The sequence below is a fragment of the Temnothorax curvispinosus genome, unplaced genomic scaffold (assembly GCF_003070985.1).
Source record: "Temnothorax curvispinosus isolate PA1 unplaced genomic scaffold, ASM307098v1 QBEX01009183.1, whole genome shotgun sequence".
In the NCBI taxonomy this organism is placed as follows: Eukaryota; Metazoa; Arthropoda; class Insecta; order Hymenoptera; family Formicidae; genus Temnothorax; species Temnothorax curvispinosus.
The window spans coordinates 56,956-77,038 of NW_020218963.1; the positions used below are offsets into that span (position 1 = coordinate 56,956).

The 20,083-nt window shown below is 46.6% G+C and overlaps 4 protein-coding genes and 1 long non-coding RNA gene across 7 annotated transcripts in view; 3 read left to right on the forward strand and 2 right to left on the reverse strand.

Moving 5' to 3' along the window:
• LOC112458769 (mitoguardin) overlaps positions 1 to 15,457 on the forward strand; it is a 29,017-nt gene extending 13,560 nt beyond the window's left edge. The window contains exons 4-10 of one of the 2 annotated variants that reach the window (XM_025022555.1): positions 239 to 322; positions 11,510 to 11,697; positions 12,179 to 12,313; positions 12,532 to 12,644; positions 12,738 to 12,906; positions 12,984 to 13,217; positions 13,299 to 15,457. In XM_025022555.1, the coding sequence (XP_024878323.1) occupies positions 239 to 322; positions 11,510 to 11,697; positions 12,179 to 12,313; positions 12,532 to 12,644; positions 12,738 to 12,906; positions 12,984 to 13,217; positions 13,299 to 13,616 (1,241 nt within the window). In that variant the 3' untranslated portion in view covers positions 13,617 to 15,457. The remainder of the gene's footprint in view (positions 1 to 238; positions 323 to 11,509; positions 11,698 to 12,178; positions 12,314 to 12,531; positions 12,645 to 12,737; positions 12,907 to 12,983; positions 13,218 to 13,298) is intronic. The other variant, XM_025022556.1, reaches the window with a different exon arrangement.
• LOC112458773 lies at positions 330 to 7,945 on the forward strand. Its single transcript, XR_003041242.1, has 2 exons — positions 330 to 7,389; positions 7,452 to 7,945. It is a non-coding gene; the product is annotated as an uncharacterized LOC112458773 (long non-coding RNA).
• A 105-nt stretch (positions 15,458 to 15,562) lies between the features above and the next one.
• LOC112458772 (putative ATP-dependent RNA helicase TDRD12) lies at positions 15,563 to 16,497 on the reverse strand. Of its 2 annotated transcripts, none has more exons than XM_025022561.1 (4): positions 16,255 to 16,497; positions 16,040 to 16,164; positions 15,852 to 15,956; positions 15,563 to 15,723 (listed from the first exon to the last, which is right to left on the reverse strand). In XM_025022561.1, the coding sequence occupies exons 1-4, from the start codon at positions 16,395 to 16,397 to the stop codon at positions 15,608 to 15,610; spliced, it is 489 nt and encodes a 162-aa protein (XP_024878329.1). In that variant the 5' UTR covers positions 16,398 to 16,497; the 3' UTR covers positions 15,563 to 15,607. The 2 variants fall into 2 exon arrangements, with proteins under 2 accessions (XP_024878329.1, XP_024878328.1); XM_025022560.1 differs by having other exon boundaries at positions 16,243 to 16,497.
• A 125-nt stretch (positions 16,498 to 16,622) lies between these two features.
• On the forward strand, positions 16,623 to 18,833 carry LOC112458770 (translation initiation factor eIF-2B subunit beta). The gene is made up of 6 exons (XM_025022558.1): positions 16,623 to 16,920; positions 16,991 to 17,077; positions 17,221 to 17,502; positions 17,803 to 17,959; positions 18,055 to 18,449; positions 18,534 to 18,833. The coding sequence occupies exons 1-6, from the start codon at positions 16,853 to 16,855 to the stop codon at positions 18,604 to 18,606; spliced, it is 1,062 nt and encodes a 353-aa protein (XP_024878326.1). The 5' UTR covers positions 16,623 to 16,852; the 3' UTR covers positions 18,607 to 18,833.
• On the reverse strand, positions 18,729 to 20,011 carry LOC112458771 (TM2 domain-containing protein CG11103). Its single transcript, XM_025022559.1, has 3 exons — positions 19,764 to 20,011; positions 19,598 to 19,685; positions 18,729 to 19,425 (listed from the first exon to the last, which is right to left on the reverse strand). The coding sequence occupies exons 1-3, from the start codon at positions 19,898 to 19,900 to the stop codon at positions 19,096 to 19,098; spliced, it is 555 nt and encodes a 184-aa protein (XP_024878327.1). The 5' UTR covers positions 19,901 to 20,011; the 3' UTR covers positions 18,729 to 19,095.
• Between the last annotated feature and the right edge of the window lie 72 nt (positions 20,012 to 20,083).

A 20,083-nucleotide genomic window follows, 5' to 3' on the forward strand; every position in this document is an offset into this window, starting at 1 on the left:
CGACGAAATTAGATAATTGACTTTCACAATGAGTTACGACGGCACGCTAATATCGCCGGCGTAATTTAAGAGAAAGTATCCGCGCGCACAGAGTATCTGAAATGGATCCAATCAGACCACCACCAGTCATTTCCTCTCGAAAAGTCGCGCACCGTTACCGCGTGTACTTTTGCGCTTGTTCCCGAGGCACGAGATCCAGCGACAAATCTCCGCGTTACTTTTATCTTCGCCGTTGCAGGAACACGCAGGGCGCGGCCCCGAGTCGGCAGTACGACCGGAAAGGCGGAAGAATTCTTCCCTATGCAAAAACAGGTCAAGTCAGGTGGAACAGATATACTCTATTTAAAATATTAAAGAATGATATTTAAACCACTCTACCTTGCCATGTGTGTCGCAATTTATTATTTTAACACAAAACAGTTTTTTAACTCCATTGATTTAGTTAAATTAACATTGCTTTACTTAAATTAACGACACGTTAAGTAGGAGCAGTGGCGCGACCTGTAGGAATCGTTGAGTCAAAAATGACTCTGATTGAGTACAATTTGACACTAGGATTTAAACAGTGCATCTTTCTCGTTGCATGAGGCTTTGTTTTCGGAAAAGGATCCGGTCCCGGAACCGATCGAGAGAAATGTAAATGGACCGCGAGATGCGGTAAAACGACGTCCTCGGATACTTCCGATACTGCGGGCGTGCCGATCACGCGCGGCCTAACTGCGGGACACGTTCGCGTAACGGGGGGGAGTAGGGGAAAGGGGGAGAACAGATAGGGCACATGCCCTTGCCACACGGAATACGAAATGAGGGGGAATATCGATTTTCGCCACGCTACACGCTATCAGCGAACAGCGTTACCATGATAACACCCCCGCCGTCGCGGTCATCGCTGCAGCGGAACCTGATGCAGTCGGCCGTGGGCTCGCTTTTTGACGATTCCGCCCCGTCTCTTCCTGGACACGTGCGTGAGAAGAGGTGAGCGAGAAAGAGAGATGGAAGAGAGAAATCTTATACACGTGTCTCGACCACGGCGACGACAACAAAGAAACAGATTCTTCACGCAAAGCCCCGAGACGCCGCAAAGCAAACGCATTGTCGCCCGTCGCGGTACACCCTCTCCTCTTTCGCGAGAATCGCTCTCGCGAGTGCGCACAATGGAACAAAAGCTTGTTCTCTCTTGCTAGGTGACTCGGCTCAAGTGCGGCGTGATGAAAAGTGTGCGGCGCGAAAAGAGGAGGAGAACGCGGAAGGTGCGGTAATGCGTCGTCGCGGGAGGATATCCCTCTCGGATGTTGCGTCAACATTGTTGCGTCATGGTATATTCTGGACCACGATGGACCCTTGAAAATCTACTTTCACCGAAGAGGAACGGATATTAACGGAACGCTGCATGGTTTTGACACGTAGAGGCAACGCTTCGTGCTTCCTTTTATCGCGGAGTATCTCGTCTGAAATGTTTCCCCTGCCTTTGATAACTGACACAGCAAAAGTCTTTCTCGTCAAAATGATTCTTTTCCTAGTTTCAAAAATTTAAGACTCGTTTATTTTTTCATTTTGTTTTTATATCAAATACTTTTCATTTCAACGGACTTGAGGGAAACGTACACTTGAAGAAAACTTTGCGCGTCTCCTTGAAGTAAACGAGTTCTCGCTTACGCATTTTCTCGCGTCGTCGAAAGCAACGGGAATATTTCGAGTGGCCAAGCGAAATACAAGCCCTCCGGTTCCGGTTACCACACCAAGAAAAAACGTAACGTCAGCTCTTATCGTCTTACGTCATCTCGCCCTGCGGGTATTTACCTTCTCTTGCCGGTCGGCCAGCCGGATTCGTGTTGACCGTGCACTTCAAATCGCGCCGAGGAAGCCGACGAAGGAAAATCGACCGCGAGGAACTCTCCGTGCATACGGAACCGCGTGCTTTCTAACGTATGCCGACGAATAAAAATCGCGCGAAACGTAAAACGCTAGCGATTTAATTGACCGTGGAACCCTCTCTGAGATTAGATCTCGGTATTATAATTAGCGACGCACGTCTCCTCTTCCTCCTTCCAACCGATTGCAAATTAAAACGCTCGATGAGTTTTCTCACCAGTTTCCACGCTCGAAGGCCATCGCGCGCCAGACCGAACGGTAAATCGATAACGTTTCGCATTGACCTCGAGAGCGGGCAACATCTCCTGTGTTCTCTCTCTCTCTCTCTCTCTCTCTCTCTGTATTGTAGAGCAACGGCCCGGAGGATCTTCAGTTGAAGATTAATTCCAGGTCTCGGGAGAACACAGACTCGAGACAGTATCGTCCTCTCCTTCCTCGTTCTCTCGGCGCAGCGGGTCGCGAGGGAGCAAAGGGTTAAAGAGGCTAATTAACAACCGGTATCGATACGATACGTCAGGTGCGTTGACGTATAGCGCAATAGGCACCGTTACCACGTCGAAAAAGTCGCCCGCCTCCGCAAGATCGGCGCAAGACGGGGGCGGAAAATGAAACTCCCCCGTCTTCCGTAATCCGTACCCCGCGCGCGCAATCTGTCACTGTCAAGGGCACCTATGCGACCAGAGACCGTCTCTACATCGCCATTGTTAGAGTCATTTCCGTCGCTTGATTGCCCCCGGCGACATCGCGTCGCATCGAAAATTTAACTGGGATTCTCCTATCCAAGTCTCTCTCTCTCTCTCTCTCTCTCTCTCTGTGATCGTCACGATATTACCGCTGATTGCTTCATTGTCGCGGAACATCCTTCTCCCTTTATTGCCCATAGATAAGGCCTATCTATGTACGGTGCGTGTGGGAAAATCAGGTAGCCGAGCGGCGCGTTTAACTAAACAGCCGACTCCGGATTTCATCGGACAAATAAACACCGCATTCCGTCAGTGGAAACCGATCGCTCGATCCTCGGCCAGAATGCATTCCTCGCCTCGCTAGTTGAGTTTCTCTTTGGCGAGAGAATTTAATTAACCGATCCGGCGCGGCGCACCGCGCTCACGCGAGGGATTATCACAAACAAGAAGACGATCCATCCGTTTTATTTAACCGTGTTTATTTCGATCCGTAATAGTCTCTGTCGGTCGGAAAAAGCGCGGCGGTCGCGGTCAGAGAGAGAGAGAGAGAGAGAGAGAGAGAGATATAGAAAAAAAATTAATTATTACTGTTTTCCGCGACCGTTACCCGACTCGGGATAAAAGCACGAGTAAAAGGAGCCGAGACGAGGGGGCGTTCTCCAAAAAGGACGATCGCGCATTTGTATCACGGCGAAGTCTCTTCGTCGGAGTATACCGAAGGCCCAAGGAGCTTCTTTCTCGCGGCCGATGACGTGGCTTCGTAGTGCGGTGTGACCTCCATCGTTCTACTTTACGACGAAGCCCAAGTCCTGGGCAAGCAAGAGAGAGAGAGAGGTGGCTTCTTACGCCGCGGCGCCGCGGTATACGATTTTATCCTCCTCGGCTCCACGATCACGTAGACCTTTATTACGAATGAATTGATGGTGTTTATTTATGTTCCGGCGTACATCCTTGCCGAGGAACTAAGAGAAGAAATTCTCAAGTCCCCCTGATACGATATACCAGCGAGAACGGCGTTTACAAGTACTATACGTAAAAAAAAATACATATGTATATACACAGCAGAAAGATAATATAGTAGTGTAATACGAAGAGGCGATGAGACTCGGCGAATCAAGTTACAACGCAGTAGCATCAGAGTACGCGTTAACGAGTCGGAAAGAGGGGAGTCACTAAAAATAATAACGGATTAAATTAAACGCGGCCGATTGATTTTCGTCTCGGTACCGTACCGCGATGTCAAACGTGACGTTTATTTTTATCGGATGTAACTCGCGCAAACACGCCACGGTACTGTGCTCGACATTGAATGCGCCGCTAAACGGAGAGAATACACGAACCGCCCGCGGACTCTGCGTCGTACCAAGGATGCTGGGCATATTAGATGGAGGCATCTAGATTACCCGGCGGCGGTCTAATGGAATTAAAAGAAAAGATTCTCCTCCATGTCCTTCGTACTTGGTCCGACTTGGTCAACTCGGTGGGGGAGGAAAAGGGACGGGAGGGCATAATGTGACACGAAAGAGACGAGAGATGAGAAGAGAAGATGAGGCGCAGAGGCGGCAGAAGTAGCAGCAGTAGCAGCGTGCGTGCGACGATGTGAGCCAGATTATGAAAATCAGAACGAACGGTCGTCGGTGTAGGTTAAAGGCTCGTTGCGCCGCGCGGCCGGCCGGGCCGGGGCGTATAACGATGTCACTTTTATTAGCCTCATCAGGGGCACCGAGAGAGGCAGCCTCCGACCGGGGGCGGGCACCACCAATCATTACCTAATATCCAACGTGATCGCGTATCTCGTTAGTCGTTACGCCGGCACGTTGCATCCATCGACGCACGCGTCGTTGGGCGAGAAAGTTTTCGCGCGCCTCTCGTAAGACGACGGCACCTGCGGCTGCCGTCCCTTTAACTTTAAGATAAGAGAGAAAAGGTTCCCTTCCGCGGTGTATTTTCGGCGCGAACGGGAAAAGAGAGAAAAGAGTAGACGCGAAGAATCTCCGAACGACGATTATCGATTGTAGCGACCGTAACTTAATCACGCTTACGTGTGTTAATTATACCGCGAGATTCGAGAGCGCGAGAAACGTCGATAATAATAATCGGTGTCGACGGCGCCGAGAATTCCAAGGAAAATTCGAAGGAGAAGCTCGAAGCGTCCCCGAGTCCCCGAGGATCACCTTCCGTGAGAAAAAAAAAGTCCTACCCTCGCTCGAGATTGCGTAACATCCTCCTGACCACGAATGCGGTCGCGGAGGTAATTATTGTATTATGATTGTGGGAAATTTAATATTCCTCCCTCTCCGCTTCCCCCCCCCCCTTTTTAATGTAGAACGCGGTGCATTATCAATATTCATTTACGCGCGCAATTTAACGAAGCGCCAGAGTATTTAATGTAATGTAACGTAACGCGCGTGTAACGCCGTTACGCGCACAGGTTTCGACAGGAGAGATTCGTGGAAGTGAAAATCAAACGGGTAAATCGGGGTCACTCGTTACATCGCAAATCATATTTCGTATATAGGTACGCTCGCGAGAAGGTATAGTAGCGCATTTACGCGCGAGCGAGTTTCCCGTACACGTTCGGCTTGAAAATCGGGTTACACCCTGCTCGATTACCTACGATTAATTACATTGAAAGCATGCTCGCGTACGTGCACCTCGTAACACATCCGTCATTCTAACGAGCGCGCTATCGTGTCTGCAATCGTGACGCGGCGTACTTGAAAAAAAAAATTTTTTTTTTTTTTAGGCGCAAAGACAACGCGAACTTTACTTCTCAACAACAAACCCCGAGCGAGTGTACGGGACAAAGTTTCTAATTAAAGAGGAAGGAAAGGGAGGTCGACGAATCGAGGCTGGAATAATAGAGAACTAGGTGTCTGATTATATTATCGGTGGAAAAAGGCCTCGGTAACGCAACGTGACGTAATAGTCCGGCAGTTAGAATCTCGGCAATTCCTGTACGAGACGTCAATCACGAGCCGCCGCCGCGCCGGAGGAACGAAATTATATACGGCGAAAGAAATTTCCGCGAAAGAAACACGGACAGATTAATCCGCGGTCTTAACGATCGCGGGTACGTCGCGCGAAGTGTAAAATCCAGCGGCGCGTTTTTTTTGCCGCTTTTCCTGGGCACGTCCCGTTCTCTTTTTTTTTTTTCGGAAAATATCGGGACGTGACATATCGCTGATATTGCGAAACGTCGTCGAGACTCGTTTCGCCTTGGAAGAGCGCACGGTTACTCAGCGCGTATCCGTTACGTGTTACATACATACGGTACGACGTGGAATACCGCGTGCGTCACTATTACGACGATATAAATTGACTCTAATATAATAATATAAGGAATTTCGCACGCGCCAGTTGTTTACGCGGCAACTCCACGGTATATATTAATCCCCGTGTATATCACGACCTCTGGTCACGCGACGGGAAACGTCCTCCTTCATGCAATACAGAAAGCAAGTCGGAAGAAAAAAAAGGAGCGACAGGGGGGACCGGTTATCCTTGGATATCGTTGCCAAAGGAGATTGGAGTTGATTGATAAAATTGCGTGTCGCGCGCGATGGAAGTGTGCGGAGGAAACGTTGATCGGACTAATCGGAGGAATGATCTTCGATCGTCTCGGATACGAGACCCGATCTCTCTCTCTCTCTCTCTCTCTCTTTCTCTCATCCTCGAGAACAGATCGTGAACTGAGAATCGTGAACCGAGGAGGAGATCACGTACGGTCTCTCTCGGTCATCTCGGACGAGATCCTCGCTCCCGTTGAAGCTTCGCGCGACCCGGTCGCGAATTTCTCGCGAGGGAGACGTCCCTTCTCCAGGGACACTGCACGTAACGCCTCGAGGCGACTGTGAATCATCCCGCGCCGCGCACGAACGGGCAGACACTTGGCAAGTCCAAGATAACCCGTTTCTTAATCGGCCGTGTACGCGCTTACTCGAGCGTGCGTTATCCTCGTGCACCGTGGCGGCGTGAACGGGAAAGGAAGAGAGAGAGAAAGAGAGAGAGGGAGAGGGAGGGAAAGAGAGCGACGAGGAAGTGCGCGTGTGCTAGGGGAATTTCCAAGTTCACCAGGCACCTCCATCGATCTGCCGGCTATCTGGCGTTGTGGCGGCCGGCTAACAGCCGCCCGCCGTCGTTGCCGCTTATTGCACTTTACGTGCCGCAGCGGTGGCGGCGGCGTTCACTTTTATTCGAGGGTAACACCGGCCGGGAACCACCACCGGCCAAGCTATCGACCCCTGAACTTGACCCCCATAGAAGCGAGAGCCTAAATCCAGCGGCTAGAGGAGGCCCGCGTGCACGTCAACGCGTCCGCGAATCCTCGACGCGGCTTTAGACAAATATCCACGACGCCCTCGAGAGACGGGGAAAGGGGGAGAGAGAATAAAATCTCGAATTGAAAATTTCTCATTCTGACATTCGATTTCCGTCGTCGTCTCTCTCCATCTCGGGATCTCTCTCGCGCGCGCGCGCGCGTTTCTCGTGCACTCGATTTTTGTTTGTTGTGTGACGTGTTGCGCAATAAACAAGGTACGCCCAGGTGTTGCCCGCGGCTGGTCGTATTGTTCGCGAATCCCCGATCTCTCTCACGATGGATGCATTCCCCCCCTCCCCGCGGGGAAGGGGGAAGGAAACAATGCGATCCCACCCATTTTCTTTTCCTCGGGGGTTAGCGCGGTCGCAATCGATTCTATTGATCTATCTCGAGTGGTCGTCTCCATCCGCGAAGGGTCGAAGGAACGCTCCGTCGTTGCGGAATACCGAGAACTTGGTTTCTTAAAAGATATCGCCTCTCCTGCGTCATCCGAGAGAGTGCACCAGCCTGAAAGTGAGTCGTCGATGCGTAACGTCCGCCAGCGAATATATCAAACATGGATATTTTTTTTTTAGATCCCAGCCCCCTTTTCCCCTTCGTCCGTCCGACGGACGAAAAGAAAAGGGACGTGAGAAGAAAAGATTCGTACATGTACAACTCTTCGCAAGAGCCTGCTTTCTGCTTCGAGACAGTTGTCGAAACAAAAAATGTCACGGTATTTACAAATAGAAAAAGAGAGAACGATTTCAGGCAAAAAGGCCTGAACTCTGGCCGACGGCGGAAAGAACGCGCGGCAGGACGAGGGGAAAGGCAAATCCTTCCGACAAAAAACTACACGACACCGTTGTTGAATCTTTAAATGGCGCTCCGTGTAACGAACGTGCGTTGCATGGACGTATCCTACATGTGTAACATCGAACAGGTCAGAATTTTCCTTCATCTTTGGGGTGACCCGAGAAAAACGAGTCCGTCGTCGCGGTTATGGTTTTTCGGGGGCAAAACAGGAGAAGAACATCTTCGGAGAAAATGGCCCAAGGACTCTTCTATACTCACCGTGATTCTGTCTTGGGTGTGTTCGCTCGTCGGTACTCTACTAATCCAAATAACAACGCGCGTGTGTAATATCGCCGGAAAACACTGTGTCGAGAGATCTGTTTCTCTCTCTCGCTTTACTTGGTCGCGGACTACGGTCACGGTCTCGCGACGACGAGCATGGCACGAGCACGGGACGATCCTCTGTTACTCGTTCGATCGGGCGGGCAAAAGCTCTTCCGCGTGTCAACGGCCGTGGCCGTGTGTGTTACGTGCGGAAATATCGCTGCGACTTGCGAGCGCGCTGCGCGATCGGCGGCGAACGAATGACGCGCTGAACTGAACGCTGACTGACGCCAGCGCGCGAAACACGGAGGACGGAGCACGGAGCGCCCCCCTCCTCTCCCACCTGACTTCGCGTCGTGCCGGTCGTGCGTCGCGTCGTCCGTCCTCGTCGCGCAGCCGTTGGACGCGCGTGCTGCCGTCTTCCTCGCGCTCCCATTGGTCCGATTGGTCCCTCCGTCTCCCGTTCGGGCTGGCGATTCGACGCGAGATCAAAACTCTTGACGTTTTTCCTGGAAAATTTAAAACATATATTTCGTCGCGAGAGGACGGAAGGGTTGCGAAACATATATGTTTCACAACTACAATTTTCCTATTTATTTATTTAGCTATTTACACGCGCGTTTGCCGCTTGCTGCCCCTCGATCACGGCGTATGTACGTCTGTTTAATTCACCAAGTTACTCCATCGTGGTTTAATCTCGATACGTAACGAAAGTTGAGGGGACGGGGACGCGCGAGCCGTAATGTTTAATTCCGACGATTGTCCCCTCGAGGATTCCGTGGAGCCACCCCTGCGCAACGTTAGCCCACGTCCACGTTTCAACGTTAGCAACGCGTGTCGTCCACGGACAAACCTCGAACACCGTATTTTCTGCGCCAAACGTAATCGCCCGAGGGTCCGAGAGGAATGATTCGCGATACGGATATATATTCAAGTGAAGTGGAGTAAAATCGCTTTCACTCCGCGCAAAACGCGCGCGAGCTTCAAAGCGGTGCGGGCGCGCGCGCGCGCGCGCGTGTCGCATCGTATCGACCCCTCACCATTGGATGACGCATCCTCCAATGACCGGCCGACCCGGCGATTACGTCACTCCGGGGATACTATTGACGCCGGACATATGCAACGGCGTCGCACTGCCGCGTTTCTCCGGGGGGCATCCCTCCGTGTCTCCGTGTCTCGCGACCCCTCCGGGGTCGTCCTGGGGGTTGCGTAATGACCAGGCACCGGTGCGCGAGATCGCGATAGGTTTTAACCCTTTCGGGAGAAAACTCGACTCCCACATATGTACACGGGATGGCCAAGTTTTCTCCCAACAGGATTAAACTCCGTTACGATTCGCGCAACACAAACACACACATGTACTTGGAAAATAGATTATCCTTTTGAGTTACGGCCTGACCTGGAATGAAGATGAATCCCACAGGGATGCAGGGAGGAAGAATGTTATTACAGATGTAGGAGAAGGATCGATTTGATCACCGCGTATACATCTCGCGCATTTCTCTGTGATTATAATTAAGATACGAAGAAAAGAATTGCATACGGCATATGAGAAAATATGTACTTTTCTTAGTTTGACTTTGGTTTTATATTGTTAAGTAATAGTAGGTGTGACAAACACCCGAGTGACCAGAGACGCCGGCGCCGGGCGAGATTATTGGGGCAAAGTGGCGCAATACGGAACACGCCGTGCCGTGTTTTGGCCTTCTCCGTTTCCTCACTCACGTTCAGGAATGCGATCTTCACGTCGCGCGTCGCCCGGTGGCGAGCGTGCCGCGCAAACAAACCGAGGCACGCGTCTCGCACCTCGCGAACACGGGCGAGCCGCGAGGGACAGATGCACGCCTTCCCACGAAATGCCCCCGTTCGAAATTTAAGTCGAGGACGAAACGTAGCGTCGAAGCGTCGTCGTAGTCGTCGTATGTACGGACGAAGACCCTTGATTGTCGAGCGACGAGCGATCGATACTTGATTTTCCGAAAATCGAACCGCGCCGTTGATTATAATACTCGCGTAGCTCCTCGGTGCGACGTTCAGCGATATTGACGACTTCGTCGATAAGTTAAAATAATTTACAAGCGAATTCCGATCAACTTACGTGCTGATTAATTCAACCGAACTGAAGACGTCGACTTAAAGCAACGCCTCTAACTACGTACGTTGTTAGTTTATTAGTCCTTATGCTTTAACACGTCATTCCGCGCGCGTTGATAAAATAGTATAAGTTAATCTTCAATTAAGTTAATCGAGGTTCGATCCAAGTCACTCTAATGTTTTTTTTTTTCCCCGTCCAGCTTTTTGTCCTTCCCCTCTGTAGCAATTTTTTATTTAGTTCGACAGTTGATATCTACGATACGCGATGAAAACGAATTTGATGCCCCAAATCCGCCTTATACATCCGTCCGTCTGGAGATTCGAGACGAACGTCTGACCCTACAAAGCGGCGTTGACGCTCTTTGAAACCTGGAACGACTCGAGAGGAAGAAAAGATCCGTCGCGATCAATCTGTCGCTGTTATCTCATCAGTTAATACGTTCTTCACCCTTGCGAGGCGACGCCGACGCGACGATATCTCGGTACAAGTTTAACAAATATAATCCCCTCGTGAGGATTCGTTACGCCACTGGATCGGCAATTGTTTTAAGCCTTTAAGCAATGAGTCTCGAAGACGAGTCTCGTGTCACGCGAGATCATCACGATATCGATCTCGCGGGTATACCGTTCCAGTTTCGTCGGCCGGTGTTGTATATAAACGGCACAGATTGAAAATGATGATGGACCAGCCTTCGGGACATTAGCCGGGGGCGACCGGGTCCCCTGAATTAACGCGGCGTGTCGGACTTCCGTTGTGGCAACGTGGTCAATGTTCTCCGGCGACTTACGAAGGATTGAATAAAGGGAGAGTGGCGTCACCGACTCGGAATTCGAATTCCTCAAGTCCTCAACTGTCCTCAAGTGTGGTAGTTTTTAGTTTTTAGTAGTCCTCGACGCTCTCCCGTTCTCACTTTTTCTCGCTTTTTACCGTTAGTCGTCCGCGCGTACAGCTCGACGTTAATTCCGGACTCGTTGATTTTCTAGAAAAAAAAGCGTACGTTCCTGCGCGCGAAACGAGGGGAAAGGTACATGTCCTTTCGGCTGCAGGCTGGAAGCTGAGCTCAAATTCCTGCGGGCAGAAAGAAAGAATATGTATTAAAACAATATATATCTTAATAATATACCTTATAATGCAATGTCTTTACGTACACCATGAAGTAATATATATAATTACGTTTATATCACGATTAGATTTGACGAATGGACTCTTGAACGCTTCGCTGTCAATGACAATATAACGCCATTAATTCTCGTTATCGTTTTTTCTGCCTCTCCTGCTGAGGCTGTAAACTTAACGCGTCCGCTTACATCTTGCCCTGAAATTCTCAGATTACGTTCGTACGTCTGCAAAGAGTGCTATGCTATATGCTTACGGCTTATTTTTGTTCCGATATAAGAGCTCCTGCTCGCCGAGATAAACTGACGCCGTTCTTATTGACAGGACTCGAGGCGCTGGAAAAGGCCCTTTATTGCTGGGAGGATGCGCTCACCGCGTTCAGCTCGACCCTCGGCAACGACACCCTGGCACTGCCGTCGAAAGCCGACGCGGCCTTCACCCACGACGTGCAGGAGCTGCTCGACATGGGTTACCAGATCCAGAGCCACGCGGAACTGCTCTTCCTCGATCAAGTACGGTATCTCTCCGTTCCTGGATCTGGCCGAGATCGGGAAACGCCACGAACGTGACCTCGAGCCGAGGAGAGACCATTGCACCGCCCGTCCATTCGGCTTTACTTGGCGGACGAACGGACGGGTGGGACAATCACCCGATGCCATTCCATTCCGTTGCATTCATCATCACGTGTCCTTCTACACCGGTCCGGTAAAAAAATGCGGGAATTAATCCAATTTAAATGACGGCCGCCCCGGGCCCCGGGGGTAATTAACGCAACGAGTCACTTGACCTGACGCCAGCCGCCGGGAATTGTTGCGGAACGTTAATGGCATAGGAAGTGCACGACTTTCTCTCCGCGAGCACGCCGAGTTTTCGGCGTGCGATAACATCTCGGCGATCCGGAAGCTGCGACCCGTTCATTTTCCCGATGCATTTTGCCACGCAGCTTCTGCTTTTCGCTTTCCATTTACGCAATATCTACCTTTTTTTCCGCAGCACTCCGTTTTATTCCGCAACGACAGCGAGGAGAGCCTTGACAAACCTTCGAACATCGGGACGCGGATATCTGGCTTCAGGGATAAAGCTGATGCCGCATCGTCGCCCGAATCGTTCGAATCTGCACGTGACGGGGTGAGTTATGCGCGGGACGGAATATATATAAATATAATCTCTGTTCGTGTCGTGCGGGAGATTAATAAACGGATGCGTCAAGCGGCTGTGGGACGTTGACGCACGTCGAAGATGCACCGCGGCGCCGTGACTCCCGAAAAATGATCAACTGTTTTACAATATCTACTTCACATCTATTTTTATAACCAGAACCTATTACGATATTAAAATTATTTCAGGTTGCGGATCTGCGCGAATTCGAAGAATTCTCAGAACTGTTTCCACACTTTGAAAGGCAAAAACTTTATCATGCCGCTCTTAAACGGTACGAGGATAAAGGCATTCCTTGCAGGTAAATTGATTTAGTTTGTCCAACATGTATTTTCATTTTATGTACGGATGCGATATCACACACATATATATATATATATATATATTGTTACAGGAGACTACACACGGAGCTTGTAAAATGCGGATCGGACGTAGAATATTTAGCGAAGGTGTATTGCCTGCGTCAAGCCTATACCAAGTTATTTAATTTACCCACGGCAAAGGCATATATAATGGACGTGGGTCGTCAAGTCATTAGCGATTTAATTATGTACGCGGATAGGGTAAGATTAATAAGCACAATAAAATAGTGTCGAAAATTACGTGCTCGAAAAATTGAAAGAAGAACGTGCTGTTACAGGATCCTAAGGATTACTTGATGTATTATGAGCGCATGCTGGAATTCCTACAAGAGCCGCGCAATCATAGTATCATGGAGGAGGAATTGAGCGCCCGAGGTGTCAAGTGCATCAACTTCTATGACGTGCTCATTGATTTCATACTCTTAGACGCGTTTGAAGACGTGGAGAAACCGCCGCCGCCCGTCAGAGCTATAGTACAGAATAGATGGGTGTCCGCCAGTTTTAGAGAAACTGTACGTACAGGAATATTCATTTTCCACCGTATACCGTGTCATCCTCGACATTCACTTACGTGTCGATGCGCGTGTTTTAAGGCGATAGGAACGGCGCTCTGGTCCCTCCTCGCGGGCAAAAGAAGGATGCTGAAATACGAGCAAGGCTTCTTGGCGCACTTCTACTCCATCTCCGAACAAGTCTCGCCGATGTTCATTTGGGGATTCTTGGGTTCTGAAGAGAGTCTACGTATCGCTTGTCATTACTTCAGGGAGCAAGTGATCGAGTTTCTTGTAGATATATTTAATTTCTTTAAGGTACGATATACAACTGTCGACGACCTTGCCGCAGATATTCTCAGGGAAATGAAGCTAAGAGTCGAGAATATAAATCAAAAACTGTCGTTAGACGGTTGCTAGCCAAATGAGATACGCTTAGGCAACTATGCGTTAATGCAATGTGTTGAATAGGCTTGATATTGCAACGTGCATTGCATATACCGCGACAACATCTATGTTGTAAAAGAGAATGTAATATCAATAGCTATATCTGATAAGTTGGGTAAACGGTGCACGTTATTATCGCACGTTTAAATTTTCATTACCGCGCCCATAATAAGTACGGTATTATGGTAAGCAATCTTGCGAACGTATCTAGCAAAGTACGATCGCAAAGAGACTACTGCGCACCCTTCTGTTGCCGCCACGTAGAACTCTCACCCGTATGTCGAGTTTTTCACATTTGAATATATAAAAATGACATCAACCTTGAATAAACGTTAACAGTTTCTAATATCCACGTCTTCACGAACAAAGGAGATGATGAGAAAACATCAAATATAAATTTTACATAAATGGATATCAACGTTATAGGCTGGACCTTATTTACAAAGCTTGGGAACGTAAGCCATCGCGCAGACATAAAACACACACGTAAACACACGTTCGTCATCTTGACATAACGCGTAACTTCGTTATCAATCATGTGATACGACGTTTGTAGACATTCTATAAATCACGTTGCAAGACATGTAAAACATTGTGACTATACATTGCAATCCTATTTATTATTTATTAAGGTGTAAAACATAGTTTCATTTATTTTATTTCATTATACAAGGATTTTTTTTTTAATATCTTGTAGGATTGCGCACATATTATTTGTAAAATACCTCAGTGATACCTTTCTACATTGTTTAAAAGATTATCGTGTATTTTAGTTAAATCGATATTGTAGTAATGATTTATGTGATAAAATATAGAAGCATTTAAATGAAATCAATGTAATATCGTCGGTTCACATATAGACACACGGTCTGCGTACGCTCGCTGCGGTACGCTCGCTGCGCGCACACTTGGCGCGAGCCAAGACACTACCGTGTCTTTTGATAACATCGTTCCTTACAGATAAAAATAATATAATGTACACGTTAATTATATTAAACGTTAATCGAAAAAGACCGTTTTTTAAGTTCTATGAACGAACGTTCCCGGTGCTATCGTTTTAACTTTATTAGACACGTGGCTTTAGCAAGATGCTCGCGTCTGAACGAACGTACGTGCCAAGCGTGTTTTATTGTTATTTTTTAAGTAGTTACCATCGTTAAAATGTAAATAGATTAATATAAATTATATATATCATAGTTGAATAGTACGTCAAAATCAACTCATCTCGCCAAAGATATGTTTATAAAATGTACCTATAGGCGATTTTTGGCGATCGTTTGGTACATATACCAAAGATGCTATCGGTGCTGGTGCAGTTTGGTACACTTTGGTCGCTTATACCGGAGTCACGCCAAAAATCGCCTTATATGAATATTTACGTATCAGTTTTAAGCCAGTCAGTTTAGTAAACATTCCACATAATAATACATATATATCTGAGATACACACATTTTATAAATATCTTTGTGATTTCACTTAGCACGATATTTTGATAAAAATACATTTACGTATTCTTACCGGTAAGAAATATATGTGATGACGACAACGCATTACGTTCATGACATCCGATCTTTTTGACATTTGATACACGTTTGTAAATGATAATCCTTAAATATTTATTTTATAAATAATTTAACTTTCATGATACATGACGTGCGTCTTGTATAACAAAATGTTATGTTTGTTAAAAGATACCATTTTAATTATAGAAATAAAAACGATTCAACAAGCTAACGTAAAAAAAATCAATACCCAATGAGATAGTTATTTTTACGTTGCTATTTCGCAGAAAAGCTTTTCAATCTTCGCATAAAATTGAAAAGCCTTACTTTAGTAATATACTGTGTATATTTTTCACTAATATTGCGCCGAAAACTGTAAAGCACGTATAAAAAGTTTGTTTTTTACACAACAAAATGTTAAAAATGTACATCATTTATTCAATTGAATATAATAGAAGTATATTAACCAAAATGGCTAAAGTCCACTTCTTCGTCCTCAGATTCTTCGTCACTGGATGGCACAACGGGCATTATATTTTGTATATTATGTTCGCGTTTGTACCTTTCGAATCTACCTACTGTAAAACAAGAGAAAACATATACTCGTATATGAACGAAATTGAAAAAAGGACGTGTCTTTCTTCATTTTCAGATAATAACTGAGCGTATCGTAAAGATACACAAGTATAAAAATAGTTGTTCTTACTGTCGAAAGGTTTTTCAACGTGATCCGTCTCACGTATGTGTTCTAGGTTGTACGATATAAGCGGATGCTTTTCCTTGGACTTGATCAGTCTTAGCCATGAATACCCTATTGACGTGGGACAAGATATACAAGTCAGTTTTTCACATTTATACATTCAGATAAATTTATGAGAGAAAAAGTTACCGTACATTTGAGTCCTTTCACGAGATAAATCTTAATCTCCCTCCCGACATTTTTGTGCACCGTCTTCTCCGCTATCACCGCTCCGAACAGGTGTAGAATGAGGTAGTACTCCTTGTCGTTTGTCTTCGTACTGCAAACATTTGAGATTATATAGATCCACGCGTGTCACACACGTATCTCTCCTTTCCCTCTGTCCTCTGTCGCGCACATCTGAATATACCTAAACTGCAAACACGTGCCCTCGACTCGGAGATAGTAATCCGACACGTCGGTCAACTGAATGCAAATGACGACCGTGAGATCCGTTTGATGCCACTTGATCGTGGGTCTACTGTAGTTGGAAACAAGCTCCGGGCAGGTCATGACTTGGAACAACTTTCTCGCCGTGGATGGCACATTTAAACCCACGTTTGAAACAGGCGTATAGAGGTTAGTTAGGTTAGGTTAGATTAGTCGATTCAGGGCCGACAACTCTGTTTAGACAATTTAGCTTTGATCAATCCAGTCGTCTGTTCTCTTTCAAAGAACGTCCTGAACTGGTGCACACATTGGTGCAATCAAGTTAACATTTTCGGCTACTGCCGTACGCCGTACGTGTAGGTTAAATTGTAGTATATAGTATATACTGGAGTTTGGAGTATATTATAGGAGAAAAAAGCATTAATTACATCACGGATACAAATATGAAGACGACGACGTGTCGTATGTAACGTAACGAGTCGTGAATAGAGACGAAAGAAACTTTAAAAATTTTCTGGAGTAGCAAGATATATCGTGGTGTATGTAACTATTAACTATTTGAGAAAACGAAAATAAGAATGCTCGACGTGTGTCCGAAAGACGTTAACGAAGGTGTCGTCAAGTTGATAAACAGCATTCACTATGGGTAAGATAATTTTCTTCGAACTTGCAAAAGAAATGAAAGAGAAAAAATACATTAGTGCTTTCTTTTGCAGAGAAATTAAGGGCACTCACAATATCGTGGTAGCCACCATCTCCGTGCTCAAGGAGATCATCAACACGACGGAATGGAACACGGCCAAGTATGAACCATTCGTCACAGCTGTTGCATGTTGCATCACGTGTGGCGACACAAGACACACGTGCCAGGCGATAGAAAACGCTATTTATTTCTATTAACTTGCGTTATTACGTTTTGCGATATTATGAACTCTTGATTTTCCAGAGATTTGATGGACCGTGTCACGCGAAACGGAAAGTACCTGGTTAAGACGCTTCCTCTTCAAGCATGTATTGGAAACATGGTGAGAAGGGTATTGCAGATCATTAGAGAAGAATATACCTCGGAATTGAAGAACAAGACGGACGAGACGGATCCCCAGGAGTCCTTGCACAAAATTCTTACCGCTGAGAGTGATCAGCAAATAGATTTCAGCGTCTCGATACCTTTCCTCAAAACCTCCCTCATCGAGCACATCACCGAGTTTGAAGTCGAATTGGAAACATGGTGAGTTACACGTGCATTTTGCATTTATATCATACGAGACGCAAAAATGATGCACGTTCTGTAATATGTTTCAGTAGTCGGAGATTAGATGCAATGTTTGTTCAGATTTTTATATCAACGCCCCCTATATCCTCCACGCACTAATATATTGAACATTTTTGAGTTAACGGACCGTACATGCTTTCAAATAAATCAGATATTTAGAAAATTTTCCATTCTTTTGTGAAAGACATTCTTAATAGGCTTTGTGGATACTTACGTTTCTTGATAACTTTTTCAAGAACGTTCATGTGTTTGCAGTTCAGAAAACATCACGCGACAAGCGTCCGAGCATATACATTCAAACGAAATTATAATGACCATCGGCAAATCAAACGTGGTGGAGGAATTTTTCAAGAAGGCCGCCGATACCAGGACCTTCGATGTTATAATAGCCGAGGGCGGACCATTTCTAAGCGTAAGTATGTACTTAGCTTCGAGACAAACTCGAAATAAAACTGATTGTGAGAGGAGAGTATCTTTACTAAGGGAGAAATCTGCGAACGCGTGCAGGGTCATGAAATGGCGGTGAACCTGGCCACGGCGAAAATTAAGACCACGTTAATATCAGACGCAGCGATCTTCGCGATGATGTCTCGCGTCAACAAGGTCATCATCGGCACTCACACCGTCATGGCGAACGGCGGACTGCGGGCAATCTCGGGTGCGCACACCGTCGCCCAAGCCGCCAAGCACTATTCCGTTCCAGTAATGGTTTTGTTGCCCCTCTACAAGCTCGCGCCCCTTTACCACTGCTCGGGCAAGCAGAATGGCTTCACGTGTCACGTTTCACCGATGCACGGCGTAATCGACAGTGCTAACGCACCGCTGCTGGAGCGGATACACGCTTACAATCCCGTGTTCGATTACGTTCCACCAGACCTCGTCACATTATTCATCTCGAACACGTAAGACAACCAAGATTATTAATTTATATATAGATTGGTGTTATAAAATCGAGCGACAACAAATGTTTTCATTTTCTTTTTCAGAGGTGGAAACGCGCCGTCCTACGTATATAGATTGCTTAGTGAATTGTACCATCCTGACGATTATGAATTATAAACCATTGTATACGTAAACTACGCACAATCTTTTTTCTTTTTGCGCGTTGCAACCTATAGTTTTAAGTAAATATAAATCAATATATTAATTCTTGGTATATTTCAAAGAGAACTCGCGCAGTGTACTCGGCACAAACTTCAGCGCATGGTAATGGTTTATTTACAAATTACAACAATTTAAATATGAAATAATTAAGATAATTTATAAATAAATATGAAATTTGTTTACTACGTGTAATACGTCCCGAAGTGGGACGTGAGCAAATTATTATTTACTTCATGCTCCTTCGTTTAATTTCAATTTTCTAACAACCCTCATAAAACCGAGGTGTATGTACGTGGGACGACGGTCGGGGGTTCAACCAAATATAGGCGATTCTGAGATCCATCAAATATATAAGTTGACCGCTCTCTCGCATGGAGTCACACGTAATCTCATAACGTACAAACTAAGTTATATACAAAATGTGATCCCTGGTTTCTTGAAATGCTATACGTATGGATTCCAGTTACTGCCGTCTTCAGGTTGCAAAGAGTTTGTTACCAACAAGATAACATCGACGATCCACCATACACCCATGCCACCCAGCGTTAACAGTTTGCCCACCGCTGTCCCGGTCTGTCCAAGGCAGAACCGGTCCATGCCGAGGAAACCCAGCAGAATGCTGTACAGCAGAGTCGTCGCGAAGTAATGGTCGCTGTACTTTATACACGGTATCCCTTCGCGAAAGAATGTCCTAGGTCCGTAACACTCGATGTCCGGCAGCACCGTACAGGACACCTTAGTCTTCTCTACATCTTCGTAGCGAGATCCTCCAAACTGTTAAATCATCACGCGTAAATAATTTTAATCTGACGTTCTCACAGCCACACGTGTGCAACGTTAAAAGAAGAAGAATACTTTTCGTCAAGTTTCTTTGATTTAACGTTGATCTAAATTTTACAAACGTTGCAAAAGAACAAAGAAACTGTTACGCAGAGATGTGTCGCACCTTGACACAACCGAAGCCCGTTTCCTCCTTGGCGGTCTTGTTCCCCTTGTGATCAACCGGGTCCTCGCATTCTATGAATTCCTTAGGTCTATAAAAAAAAAAAGGCCACGGTATCTATCTCTCATCTTGAACAAAAACATTAGAAAGTGTCCATTTAAATACTCACAAGAACTTGCACATTACCAGTGGACCATCGGGCCTGTATTCCGGCTGTGGCTCGGCGCTTTTGTTCGCGAGTACCAAACGTTCGTTTCGATTCCATAAGAGGCAGATAGTTACCGTAAAAGCGAGATGTAATCTCATTTTGCCCTGGCTGGCATTTTAAATGCGAGTGACAGCTGACAGCACGCGGAATATAATATAACGCGAGTAAATAAACGCGCGATCACCATCAATGCGCGAGCGAACGTCAGCGCCGCGGAATTCGGCAAGTGTAGAAACTAGAAACACGGTGGCGCGTGCGTCTGCGTTTGCGTTACGTCTTTT